At 36.5% G+C, this 15,337-nt stretch overlaps 1 protein-coding gene across 10 annotated transcripts in view; it reads right to left on the minus strand.

Moving 5' to 3' along the window:
• CSNK1G3 (casein kinase 1 gamma 3) overlaps positions 1-15,337 on the minus strand; it is a 103,828-nt gene that overhangs the window by 72,300 nt on the left and 16,191 nt on the right. For all 10 annotated transcript variants that reach the window (XM_060636252.3, XM_060636257.3, XM_060636251.3 and 7 more), the window contains exon 2: positions 735-1,162. In XM_060636252.3, the coding sequence (XP_060492235.1) occupies positions 735-912 (178 nt within the window). In that variant the 5' untranslated portion in view covers positions 913-1,162. The remainder of the gene's footprint in view (positions 1-734; positions 1,163-15,337) is intronic.

Consider the following 15,337-nt stretch of genomic DNA (forward strand, 5'->3'; position numbering starts at 1 on the left):
CTCAATATTGACGCCCATATAACCATGCTACCCTCTTCTTATTTCTCTTCACTCAAGAAAGCCACATCTCTACTGTTGTAGGAGTTAAAAACCTAGATTTTAGTCCCAACTATGTCATTAAATTGCTGTGTAACATCTGGCAGATAACTTTCCCTCACCGAGTTTCAATTGCCTTTAATGTAGAGTTAGGAGATTTAATTAGACCAATGTTTACCAAACCTGCCTGATTAGAAAAAATAAACTGAATCAGCACCTTGTGTGCCTTATTAAGAATATAGATTTCTTCGTGCCACTCTAGATATATGTAAATTTCACTGTTTTGGGGGTTTTTTGGCAGTTTCAGTATATTACCTTGACTTTAAGCCATACATATCCTCCTGAAGTGATCAGTTAACTAAATGTTTTCAAATCTGAAAAAGTAGCCTAAACATCATTCTTAAAAATACACAGCAAATGGCACCTTATGGGGTGTTTTTTATCAGCTTGTCGGGGCTTGAAATTTACTTTCTTTTTACTCATATTCCAGATGGGTGATCTCAAGTAAATACACATTCTTATAGTAGGGAATTCCTTACAAACAAAAATACAAGTACATAAGAAATTTCCAATATTTATGTTCTTTAAAATTACCACAGGTAAACAACTAAACAGTAACTAGACGATTTTCATTAGAAAGTACTTTTAGCTTTTAAAAAAACGCTTCAAACATAATGGAATAAACAAAATAGTCTTACCTAATCGTAATTCTCCAAAATTGCCACATCCAATTTTTTTTCCAACTCTAAAGTTAGGTCCAACCATTAAAACTCCAGAAGATGAAGACCCAGTTCCTCGAGTATTGTGTCCCGACCGACCACTAGGTCGTGCCATTCTATCATCTGATTTGTCCTTGTCTTTCTTTTTATTATCCATATCAAGTTTGCGGTACTCCACTTTGAATTCTTTAATCAAGACAAGCACACTGAAATAGGGTATTGTGAGAATAGGTACATCACTAGGTTAACTGTACCAGGTGGGTAATTGTTAACATTCAAATTGCAGTAGGTAGTCTGTTAACTGGCGCGTGTTCATCCCATTCGTAAAATTTTTCTCAGTTGTCCTTTCAGCAAAACATGTCTTCCAAATTATCCTTTCAACGATGTAAGCTGATATTGATAGAGAGCTAAAATATTAAGAAAGAAAAATTGGTCAACTTAGAGAATTAAAAGAATGTGTTCTGGGGAAATTAATAACATTAAGTTTAGGCAATGGATTATTGCAATTTATGGATTCCCACTTAAATCAAACCACAGGAGACTTAAAGTGGCCATTACTATCTGTCCTATAATACCAAAGAGATCACAAAACCAAAGAAAAAGTATTAAAAATTAAAAATGTAATAAAAATGTACTATTTCATAAGCTAATATAATACATTCACTAACTTAAGACCTCCCAACTTAAAATCATTTCAATTCTTACCAGCAAGGCAATATAAGATTTTCCATTTAAAAGCAGAAAAAGAGAATACATTTTGCAAATGAGTGAAAGACTTTACTTAAAATGTCCTTCCACATGTCCATACACAATAATTCTCAAGTTCTTTCTGAATACACATTCTCATTTGATCTTCATTATTTCAAATATTTATTACCCCATTACCTATATACAGAAATGTACTTCAGAAGTGGTAGTACAAAGAATATTCTTGCCACCCATCACAGGAAACAATTTTATTTTAAGATTTTATTTTTAAGTAATCTATACACCCAAAGTGGTGCTCGAACTCACAACCCTGAGATCAAGAGTCACAAGTCCACTCACTGCAGGAGCAATTGCTCACCCTCAGGAAACAATTAATTCTTATGGAACATTTGAACTAGACTTTAAAATATAAATGTAATTTCACAAGATTAAGAAATACTGGCAGGAATCAACCTCATGAAGTAGAGAAGAGTGATATGTTTTCTAATTTTCTAATATATACATGAAAACAGTAAAGGTCAAAAAAAAAAAAGTTTTTGGAGGAGGCTTCCCCATTCATCTCCCCTAGGAATTTCACCCATCTAACATGCCTCAATTCTGCAAGCGTAAGCAATCCTCCTACTTTTGTTTGACCAATTTGAGTGGATTCCTACTCTGCAACTAAAGAAGCTTTGACGTCAAAACATAAGGAAACCAGGAGGAATATCAATATCATGTCTTATTCCTATTTCTGAAACTGAGTACATAATGCAATCATAACAGAAATTGAAACAAACAGTATTTTCTGATCAATTTCCAACAATCCCTCAAATATGCAACTAGTTCTAACACCCAATGTGTTTATACATTTTCTTATTATATTTGCCATACTGACAGTTTGCAGATAAAACTGTAAGCCTCTGTTTGGTATATGTAAAACCAAATAAGTTCTACACATACCGTTTACTCTGTTTCCAAATATAATAGAATAACTGATACTGAAACTATGTCCTACTGTAAATAACTGTAAAAGTGGATAAAACTTAGGAAACTTCTTTTTCAGGCACTGGATAATAGGCACTGTGGTCTGTGATATCTGAGAAGAAGGAAATGCATAACGTCAGTCCCACCTTTACCCAAGCTCTCTAGCCAGAAATAATTTTGTGACTACAGCACGAACAGGTGAAACACAGATAGTACAAAGCGATCACAGATCAGAGTCACTGCTGAAGCAAGTGAAATTTGCAGGACATGGTAAACAAAGTGAGGCAGTGGTACAGTGCTGGGGGGTAGGTAGTGGTAGGGCAAAAAACTAGACTACACATATGGGTGGCGATATTCTGGAATATCTAGTAGATCATGGCTACTATGGGGTTAAATGAATAATGGACATACTAAAGGCTGCACAGTGCTGGGAGAGCTTTAAGTTCCTATGTAGTCATGATGGAGAAATCTCAGTAATGTCCCAGGAACTGAGCTGACCCACCACAAAGGCCAGGTCTTAAGAGTAAGGTCCATACCTTAGAATCAAAACTACCCTAGACTGGCCCAACTAAAGCCTAAAACCAAGCCTAGATAGGATTAAGAATAATCCAATTAAATTAACTCCATTCCAGAAACTCAACAAACTTAAAGAGACGAAAGACCCGGACTCTTAACAAAGTTGAAATCAAATGTCTAGCACACAGTTAAAAATTACCAGAGATGCAAATAAACAGATTTCCTGCACAGTCAGGAAACCAAGCTGTCAAAGGAATGAGACTCCAAGATGACTGATACTGAAATTAGAAAAGAGGTCTTCAAAACTACTAAATAGCCATTAAAGTTCTATTACATTAAAAAAAAAAAAAAAAAAAAAAAAAAAAAAAAGAGAGAGAATGGGGCAGAAAAAAAAAAAATTTTAATAAATAATGGTTGAAATTGTCCCAAGTTCCATGAAAAACATTAACCTACAAATTGAGGAAATGTGGAAATTTCAAAAGGTATCAAGAGCACTAGAAATCAGAAATGCATGGTATTCATTTCCTTAAAAAATACTATTTGAAGCACAAATAATTTTTCAGGGTCATTTATAACAAAAATGGAAGTAAAATATATGGAAACACATATTGGGGGATGGTATATGAAATTACATTATTTTCAGATTGTTATATTGGTGAAGAATAATGTGGTTCAATATTAAGTAGCTACATATATATATATGTATAAAGAACACATATACATATAACATATATATATGTATTTTAACACTTAGACCACATATAAAAATAAATTACAATATTGGTGAGGAATAATGTGGTTCAATATTAAGTAGATATGTATTCTAACACTTAGACCACATATAAAAATAAATTACAATAGGAATAGCCAGAAAGCTAAGACAAAATATAAAAATAGTAAACAACATTTCATTAAAACAAAAGAGAAACAAGATAGAGGACAAATTAACAGCAAGACGCTAGACTTACAAATATACATAAAATGAAAATGGACCATTTTCTCAAAAGTCAAAAATAGTCAGACAATATAAAAAAGCAACAGCCAACTCTATGCATCTCTAAAAACAACTTCAAATACAAAGACACAAAGAAACTGAAAGTAAAAGAAGAGAGAAAGATATACTATGCAAACAGCAAGTATAAGAAAGCTTGAGAGGCTATATAATATTATCATACAAAGTAAATATCAAAACAAAAGAATATCTCCAAAGACGTAGAAGTCCATTTCATAATACAAAAATATTAAACAGAATGACATAAAAGTCATAAATATGTATGAGCAAATTAAACTAAAAACTAAAATTAACAAAACTAAAACTAAAAAAACTAAAGGGAAAAGACAATGATAGTTGAAAATGTTAACAATGTAGTTTCAGTAAATGATGAAGCAGAAGACAAAAATATTAGGATGTATACTGATAGAGTAGATCAAAATATTACCATCAATGACCCTGTACTATTTACAAAATACAACATCCAAAAACTGCAGAATACTATTTCCTTTAAACATTCACCAAGAAAGATCATATGCAGTACCATAATTTAAGTGTCATATAACTAAAATATTATAGAGCATATTCTCTCATCAAAACAGAATTAGGGCACCTGGGTGGCTCAGGCAGTTGAACATCCAACTCTTGGTTTTGGCTCAGGTCGTGATCTCACAGTTCGTGGGATGAAGCCCCAGGTCAAGCTCTGTGCTGACAGTGCAGGCTCTGACAGAGCAGAGCCTGTTTGGATATTCATTTTCATTCTCTCTCTCTCTCTCTCTCTCTCTCTCTCTCTCTGTCTCCCTGCCCCTCTCCCACTTGTGTTCTCTCTCTCTCTCTCTCAAAATAAATAAATAAACATTTAAAAAAAAACAGAAGTAAATAAGGAGTCAAAAACTATATATCTAGAAAATCCACAAATACTTGAAAACTAAATACACTTAAATAATTCATAAGGTGAAAAACAAGTCACATGAGAAATCAGAAAAAAACTAAATGTAATAATGAAACATTAAATTTTATAAGCTGCAAATAGATCAATGCTTAGAACAAAATTAGAAGCTTTAAATGCCTACATTAGAAAAGAAGTTTTTAGGCAGTGATCTAGGTTTTCTTCTTAAAAAGCTAGAGAAGAGCAAAATAGAAATACTTGAACAAGTACTTTAATAGAGCTATTGTTAATATCCCATGGACGTGTACGTAAATATAGTTTCAATGAATGAACACAGGAATTCTCAGCAGATAAATGACAAAATATCAAACAAAAAAATGCAAACTCAAAGACTCATATCTGAAATGAAAAACTAACTTCAATGGATGTACTTAAGAGTAAATTGCATAAAGCAGAACCAAGTGTCAATGAACCTGAAAGGAGATCCAAAGAAATTATCCAGGGAGCAAAATCAATAAAATAGAAAATAAATAATAGAGAAAGTAAATAAAGCCAAAAAATTCATTCTCTGAAAATGGTCAATAAAAGTGACCTAGAAAATTTCCTCCTAGAAAAAAGGACCAAAAATAAAAAGAGAAAATCCACAAAAAACAAAAAACAAGAATGAAAGAAGGAATATCACTGAAGAACTTATAGATTTCAAAAGGATAAAGGATAATTATGAGCGACTTTATGCCAATTAATTTGGTAAGTCAAATAAAATGGACAAATTTCTTGAAAAATCCAACATATGGTTACAAGATGAAACAGAAAATATCAACAGCTCTGTATATATATTTTTTTAATGTTTATTTATTTTTGACAGAGAGAGAGAGAGACACAGAGCATGAGTGGGGGAGGGGCAGAGAGAGAGGGAGACACAGACTCCTAAGCAGGCTCCAAGCTCTGAGCTGTCAGCACAGAGCCAGACGCGGGGCTCGAACTCACAGACCACGAGATCATGGCCTGAGCGGAAGTCGGATGCTCAACTGCCTGAGCCACCCAGGCGCCCCAAGCTCTGTATATATTTTAAATTTTTAATTTTTTTAGAAAAACCTCTCAGATATTCGAGTGATGATTCTAGTTATATGAAGTTCTAGAATCGGCAAAAATGAGTTGTGGTGACAGAAATCACATCAGTGTTGCCTAGGGTGTTAGGAAGTCTGGTTGAAAAGTAACATGAGGGAACCTTTTGGGGAAAGGAAATGTACACCGTAACTGAGAGGATTACAAAGGTGAATACATTTGTATTCAAAGGAGTATTCAAAGGAGTTTACATTTGTAAACTCATCAAACTATACTTAAAACCTCTGCATCATATTATATGTCAGGAACACTTCAAAGTATGACTTTTATTTATTTTTTAAATGTGACTTTGAGAAATAACCCACATCCAAAACAATTAATGCGTTAGCTGAAAGTATGTTTTCTCCCTACTATAACATTATCATAAAAGTTATCTTAAAATGTTTTTTTTAAAGCTAAGGAACATATCAGTATTTTATTTTAGAAGTTTTAAAGGGCCCTTCTATACTTCTATTACTTCTAGAAGTAATTTTCCTCTTATAATTTTTCATGTTATTTTCAATACATGTAGCTTTTTGTTTATATTTAATCAAACACCCAAAACACATTCAATGTATAACAGGAATTCAAATAATAAAGTAAAAATACCCCTTGGGATACCCATACCCCTTGTCCTTCGTCTCCTTTACCTACCCAGAAGTAATAACCATTAATTACCTTCAGTTTGGTATGTACGCTTTTTTTGTAATGCCTTTTTTATAATACATGCATAGCCTCACAAAATGCACTATTTCTCGGTCTGCTGTTTGTTTTACAGAAGTCCTTGTGAAACCTCTAAAGAACCAAACCTGCCTGCATTTGAAAGTGTTTCATACATTAAAGGGCTATTAATGCCCTTTCTCCTTCGTACCCCTCTACCAGACATGGACCAGGGAGGAGCAAACCAGCATAATGAATGGGGGGAACAGAGAGTCATGAGACAAACCCAAATCCCTTCCCCAAAGTTCTGGAGCCAAGGGCCAAACCTGAAAGAGGGACGTGGGGAGACAGTGGTAGAAATAAGCAACCTATCAGCTTAAAATTGAACTTCAAAATTGCAACAGGTACTTTTAATACCTGAAAATAAGTCCACTGCTAAACGTGAACTTATTCTTATAAACATGTGACAAGGAAGCAATAGAAACTCACTGAGACGCCATCTATGAGTGGCAAAGGGGGAATAATCGAAGTAGATATATGATAATACTGGTTAGTGAGAAATGAAGCTGTTTCCTGTTTTACTCCATCCAGGTCACCACACTCAGGAAACTTCATAAACCTGTAATAATAGATTTCTTAGTCTTTAAAATATTTTTAACAAATTAGATTTTTTGTTAGAATATTCTCTTACTAAGGATCTCAAACAGTGCTAGTACTCTCCCCTATTATAGCAACTGTCTAATAGTGTTAGAATTGCCTACAACTGTAGCTATTCGCTAGAGCCACAAATTCCAGCCTGCGGACTAAATGTAGCCTGCTGCTTGTTTTGAACAGCCTGCAGACTCAGAATGGTCTTTACATTTTTCCATGGCTGGGGGAAAAAATTAAAAGAGTGATCATATTTTGTGACACATGAAAATTATATGACATTCAAACTGTATTGTTCACAAATAAATTGTGTTACGGATGAATCCACGTTTCTTTGTTTACATATCTCCACGGCTGCTTCATGCTACAAGAGCTGAGTAGTTACGAGAGACCATATGTGGCACTCTTACCCTTTCCCACTGCTGCACAACGCAGCACAAACCACAAACTGCTGGGACTGTCACGCTTCTAAAGCACAGTGGAGTGAGGACTGTGTATTTCAAATGAGACGGCAAAGCAATGTGTTTATTTTAGCACTCTACTGGAGAATACGGTACACTTGGGCGTGATCAAAACTACTAGCTTTCTACTGCACTATAACAAATTACCAAAAACTCAATGGCTTACAGCAATACACACTTATTAGTTCACAGTTTCTGTGGATCACAAGTCTGGGCACAGCTCAACCGAGTCATTTGCTCAGGGTTTCACAGGCTTCATTCAAGGTATCAGCTAGGCTGCATTTGTATCTGGAGGCTGACGTAGGAAAGATTTCTCTTCCAAACCCCTACAGATTACGGGCAGAATTCACATCCTTGCCATGGATAAGTAAGGGCCCGTGCTTTTTGCTGGCTCCCAGATGGAGGATACCCTCAGGTCCTACACAGTATACCTACAGGTGCCAGAAGCTATCTACAGTTCATTGCCACATGGGTTTCTCCAACATAGCCACTTACTTCTTTGAGTCTCCAAAAAGAATCTCGAGCTCCAATTTTCTATGTAAGGTCAAATAACCTTCCCTCATACCTAAGTCCCAATCTTTGTACCCTGCTCCAATATGCCAGTTCTCCCAGGTCTTGGGAATCCTTGCTATATCCTTCTAGACCTCTTTGATGCTACCTGCCTACGGAGGATTAGAAAAAAGAAGTCTTGGAACACCAACTAGTTGTGAAGGCTTGGGCAAGGCTTCATCTATGCTTCTCTTATTAACTATAAAATTGAATTACACCAGGAGACTTCTAAGGATACTCTTACATTATGTGCAATATTTTAACTGCCTGTTGAATTTGATGACAAGTACTCTTATATGTAACTTTGTGATCTCTGAACCTAGCACACCACTGGGCATGTAGGACAGTCAAGAGATAGTGCATATTAATAAATGAATTCTTCCCGTCTCTAAACATTTCCAGGTTTCAGTTGCACGATTCCAACTTAGAGCCCTCCCAGTTACATATCAGCAGGCTCCCTAACATCAGGCTCTTCGTTCATCTGAAACACCTCAGTGAACCTCATTCTCGTATGCCAGTCAGTGTGCTACCAGAGCTCCCAAGGATCTCCTGGATGAGAGGGCACTCCCTCGCCTGAAGTACTCTGTTAACACTGTCTGCGTTTCTGCTTTCCATACTGACTCATCCTAGCACCAGAGACAAATCGGTTCTGAAAAGTGAAGATATTTTTTCAGCTATAACACCAGTAGACCATGAGTCACAAATCCAAATGTCCAAATGAGTAAGGCAGATCATATACATGGGTGAATCAAGCAGAGAATAAGACAAGAAGAAATACTGGGGACTAGAGCAAACTGGAAAGCATATCCCCATTCCAAAGGGGCAGCTATTACTCAGCTGTAAACAACTGCTGCCATTCAGGAAGCTAGATGTTCCAATTTTTCCAGAAAACCCAGAAGCCAATATTTTTATGTAAAATTTCTATCGTTGCTATTTGCTGAGCACTTACTATGCTAAGTACTTTAAATAGATGAGCCCATCAATTCTCAAAACTGTAAGTAGGATTACAATGAACCCCTACTTTTACCAAGAAGGAAACAAACATGTAAAGAAATCGCACCACCATGACCAGCATCAACAAGTCTGTATGTGCGTGGTATAGCTAGAACATGATGAACAAAAAGTAGAATTCCTGAGTTCATGTTATTATCCACTTTACCTCCTAGTGTATAGCCGGTACCTTTCTATCTGGATCTGCAGCATGGGACTGCTCCCTTTTGCCAGCCTATATTCTCAGTATCTACAGCACCTCAATGTTGCCAGATCATAACCTGAACCAACCTGGGGTAGAGGAGGGAACTCACCATTCAACAAGCCCCGCAAAACTCACCATTCAACAAGCCACAGAAGACAACAGGTGAGGGAGCCTGGGTGGCTCAGTCTATGACCCTGATTAAACAACCCTGTACAAAGGAATTTTCTTTTCCCCTTTTATAACTTACTGACAGGTTGTGTTTTTTTTTTAATGTTTATTCATTTATTTTGAGAGAGAGCACACGTGAGCAAGGGAAGGGCACAGGGAAGGGCAGAGAGAGAGAGAGAGAGAGAGAAAGAAAGAGAATCCCCAGCAGGCTCCGCACTCGCCAGTGCAAAGCCTAACTCAGGGCTCGATCCCATGAACCATAAGATCATGACTTCAGCCAAAATCAAGAGTCAGACGCTTAACCGACTGAGCCACCGAGGCACCTCGATTGACAGGTTTTTAATTTTTCCTCAAGAAAAAAAAGTGGTATTGAAAAATTCAAATATTAGAATATGAGGCAAGAGACTAATACATCTTTGCTTTTAGCAAATATAGTCATTAACTTAATAAAAATGTTAATTCTACCGTGAATAAATACATAACTCATCCTAAAATAACTAAAAAATTGTCAAAACTTGATAAGAATATTTCAAGTTATTGAAAAGTAAAGTATTAAGTGCTTCTACAAATCATAGTTTTTGTTCTGTTTTGGTTTGGTTTATTTTGAATGACAACAGAGTCCACCAACACTGGAAACAGTTGTAGAATTCCTAACCTGGACTCCAGGGACCTCCTGAGCATGAAGACAGAATCCACAGTTTGCAACAGATCATCAGAACATTATATGATCCTAAAAAAGTTAAGAACCACTGAAAAGTGTATTGTTATTTTCTCACTAAATTACTTTATAGGTACATTTTCAGGAACAATCTATCCTAAAAACCAGATAACACCTGTACTTTATTAAAAAGCCAACCTTGTTATCGAACTGAGGGCAGTTTTCAATAAACACACCACAAAACAACTGAGAAAAATTTCAAGTGAGGAAATCAAGCGAAAAGTTAAGTCACGTTAGAAACAGAACTATGTGAGGTGCCTGGGTGGCTCAGTCAGTTGAGCGTCCAACTCTTGACTGCAGCTCAGGTCAAGATTCTGGGGTCGTGGGATAGAGCCCTGCGTCAGGTTCTGTACTGAATGTGGAAACTGCTTAAGATATTCTCTCTCTCTCTCTCTCTCTCTCTCTCTCTCTCTTTCTCTCTCTCTCTCTCTCCCCCCCAGCCCCTCTCCCCTGCTCATGCTCTCTCTAAAACTTAAAAAAATAATAATAAAGAAAGAAATTTAAAGCAAAAGAAACAGAACTATGTAATACTAAATACAAAACGGATACCATGCAGTTCACTACCCATACTTAACAAATTTATTTTTTTGATTTCTGATGTCTAATTGTCACGCAAAAACAAATATAAGCAGATACAAGATTCAGAGAGTCCATTAAAGCTACCCCAGTTGCTAAAGCCCACACATAATCCTGGTAGAGTATTATACCTATAGATGCAGTTGATAGCAATAAGAGAACATTTCTCTCCGCAGTTTTAAGTTCAAAAACTACAAGGAAGAGAATGGAAAAATACAGCGTGAAAACTTCAAAATGAGGCATCCAGAGATAACAAAACTACTGAGAGAAGAAAGTTTCATACAAATATGGCTGGCATATGCTTCCTTTTAACACGAATTAAATAATGATCTATATGGCTTAAGGATGTTTTAACTTTTATAAGAGATACTACCCCTTTAACTGAAACCCTAAACCTTCTACAACCAAAATGAATAGACCCGGATCTAGTTAATGTGCTTAAAACTACATGAATGTGCACAAATACTAACAAAATATTTCCAAATTATGTTTGACTCTATCATTATTCTGGGCATACTGACTTCAATATCTATATTTAAAAGACAGAATTTATTAAAGTGATGTATCTTTAAATTATCCTCAAGAGGAGATAAATAAGCTTCATCAACTGCCTTGCTTTTCATAAGCAATTACAATTTTGATGTAGTAACATCCACTAATAAAGATAAAAAAGAGCTGCTAAATACAAAAAACATTAGACATAATCTGATTAGATGAACAGAAATGTAGGCCACTGGCATACTTCTCATTTGATGATCGCTGATGAATCTTCAAAACAGAAAACAGAAAATCAGATTCTCTCATCTTCATGGCCCAATAATTTAATGTTATGGAGCCAACTGACCTTCTCTTAGATTGCAACTAGATGAAACAGGGTAGTCTGAGAACTTATCAGTATAGTATCTTCTACCTCATAAAAAACCACCCAGAGCCAGCTAAGGCTTTCAAATATTAATGAGCAACTCTAAATCTTTTTAAATGCTGATTAATACTCCACCTACTTGCCCAAATATTGCTGCAGTACATACAGACTGTTTCGTGAATCTGTAATATCAAGCATGAACATTTCCTACGGTTATCTTTTCATGCTGAACACGTTAATCAAGGTCTTTTGCAAACACAAAATTAGACGTGACAGAAATTTTAAGATTAACTTTTTGGGGTGCCTGGGTGGCTCAGTCGGTTACGCATCTGACTTTGGCTCAGGTCATGATCTCAAGGTTTGTGGGTTCGAGCCCACGTCGGGCTCTGTGCTGACAGCACACAGCCTGGAACCTGCTTCGGATTCTGTGTCTCCCTACCTCTCTCTGCTTCTCCCCTGCCTGTGCACTGTCTCCCTGTCTCTCAAAAATAAACAAACATTTTTAAAAACTGAATAAATAAATAAAAAACAAAAATAAAATTAACTTTTTTTCACATGTTGCTTGTCAGAGCATCGACTTCTCACTGCTTTGTTACCTTAAATGAAAAAGTCCACGTTTAGTATATGAAATAACCCATTCAGTGTTTCAAATGCTTTATTCAGTCTCTAAAAATTACATTACAATACATGTCTCCAGGCTTCTCCGAAATTTAAATGAAGAAAGATATCTGTGATATGACGGCTCGCTGTTATATCACATGCTTCTATTAGCAGCAAATGTCCCAGTTACTGGTTTCTGGCATGAGCTCAACGGTGGTTGTCTAAGAAAAGACTAAACACTTATTTTTAAAAGCTAAATCGTTAACTGTAATGTCAAAAATGGAGATTAATTTCTCTAATTGCATACTACAGAAACTTATTTTGTCTCACGGATATTTAGTAACTTTCATCTACAACACTTAACATTTTTTAAACCTGATTTCAGTGATGCCCCTTGTATATGCCTATCAAGATCCAGGATATTCTAGTCTTTAAAAACAGCCATCAGTTCCATTAGAGCAGTGTTCTCCAAACTGCAGATCATGACCCTAAATTAGCAGGTTGTTAAACTAATATAATAAGTCTCAAGCAGCACTTGTTGAAATGAAATAGTATTAATTAGAAAAGAAAATGGAGTACACATATGTCATGAAGAATAGTTTAGTTCAATGAGATTTTGTTTTCGTTCTTTATATCAATGCATATGTATCACTGGGTCACAATGTAAAATATATTTTTATAGGTTGTGACAAATATATTTCTATGAGTTGTGGTCAAAAAGTATTCCTAAGTTTGAAAGAGATAGCCTAGGAGTATCAAAACATACTATATTATAACCAGTTATAACTGAGTCAATTTTTTTTTAAATGTTTATTTATTTCTGAGACAGAGAAAGACAGAGCATGAATGGGGAGGGGCAGAGAGAGAGGGAGACACAGAATCCGAAGCAGGCTCCAGGCTCTGAGCCATCAGCACAGAGCCCGACGCACAAACCGTGAGATCATGACCCGAGCCGAAGTCGGTCGCTTAACCGACTGAGCCACCCAGGGGCCCCTAACTGAGTCAATTTTTAAAGAGAAAAATTTATTGAAGTCTCAATTTTCTTAATGTACATAAATATTACTGAATATCTAAGTTAATTTTTTTAATTTTTTTTTAATGTTAATTCATTCTTTAGAGAGAGAGACACACACACAGACAGGGGTGAGTCAGAGGGACTGAGACCCAGGGAGACACAGAATGGGAAGCAGGCTCCAGGCTCTGAGCTGTCAGCACAGAGCCCCACGCGGGGCTGAAATTCACGAACTGTGCGATCACGACCTGAGCCGAAGTTGGACGTTTAACTGACTAAGCCACCTAGGCGCCCCTAATTAAGTTAATTTTCTAACTATCCAGGTCTGACCACTTTCTAGTAACTAGGATATGACTATTTCATAGGTCCTCAAAGTATCTTTTATTCCTCCTCTTTGCAGTTTCACAGGTGAATTTATACTCTCACTGGTAAATACCCCTTATCACAGCTAGATTCTCAATAGTTGGAACAGGAGGGAATGTTTCATTTGAGAACGTCCAGCACCCCAAACATTTATTATATACACAGCCAGAGAAGCATACATCACCCTCATCTCCTGATCCTTTAAAAGCATGATGGGAATGAAAAATCAAGTAGAGGTCTTATCAAATTTGTATTAATGGAATATTCACCATATCAATGTCGATGAGGAGGTCATCTCATCGTCTATAAACGTAAACATGGCTGAAAACCCCAAACACAGGAATGGTATTAAACTCCAAGCCATCGGGGCACCTGGGTGGCTCGGTCGGTTAAGCGTCCAACTTCAGCTCAGGTCACGATCTCGCGGTCCGTGGGTTCGAGCCCCGCGTCGGGCTCTGGGCTGATGGTTCAGAGCCTGGAGCCTGCTTCCCATTCTGTGTCTCCCTCTCTCTCTGCCCCTCCCCCGTTCATGCTCTGTCTCTCTCTGTCCCAAAAATAAATAAAAAACGTTGAAAAAAAAAAATTTAAAGATGCCTTATTTAATACATGTTATTAAGTCATTAACATTGAACTCAGAGCCAACAGCACTAAAACTCATACCTCCATGAAGCCCATGTAACATACTTTTCTCCATAAAGCATACGACAACCTTTTGGAGTTCAGGAACACCAGAGAGTACTTCGGTGCTACACTGGGGGCCATTTTAAGCAGCAAAATCCAAAGGCCTCAAAAATGCACCAAAAAGCAAAAGAAGGTAGAACATCACCTTGTTCAATTTTAGGTGGGAACATGCACATCAGGTACTTTGAATTTTTTGCCACTCCGCGCATGTGAATATCCGTGAATGCCTGGAAAAGCACCAAGAATGTGGATTTGAGGGTTACAAATAAATGTTAGCAAGGAGAGAAAACTGCAAATATAGAATCTGTTAATCATGAGGATCAGCCCTAACTGATGAGGAGAATATTCTCTTTAAATACATTCCCATCTAATGAGTAAGAAATGACAGAATTCCAATACCATCATTATGCAACTCCTAATGAACTAATGGAAGTAGGAAAGTACCAACTGCTGCTAACTTCACAAAAAGAAAGACAACCTTTGAGCTTCCTGATGGAAGAAGAGAACTGATGAAACCTCTCCACCTTACAACCAATTTAAAGGAAAGACAAGATGCAATGTTTTTACTATTCAACTTTGAGACAACCCGTTTTTTAATCTGATGTCCTCAACGGAAGGAGATTTTATGCAACTCAGTCTCCCCATTGTCTAATATAACACATAATACAGAGCAGACATTTGTTAAAGGCCTATTGCAGAAATGAGTGAATGAATGAATGAATGAACGAACGAACAGAGAAACTACCTCTTGCAAGGTCAGGAATGTTAATTTCTAAGATCATATCTTTTTCAAGGAGAGACGGAAAGAAAAAGGTATGGACAGGCAGGCAATTTATAGCTCTAAGAGGTACTACAAGGAGAGTAACACCTCACAAATCAAAGGTCATTTATACTGTGATTTCAACTCTCCAAAACAGA

The sequence above is a fragment of the Panthera onca genome, chromosome A1 (genome assembly GCF_046562875.1).
Source record: "Panthera onca isolate mPanOnc1 chromosome A1, mPanOnc1 haplotype 2, whole genome shotgun sequence".
NCBI lineage: Eukaryota > Metazoa > Chordata > Mammalia > Carnivora > Felidae > Panthera > Panthera onca.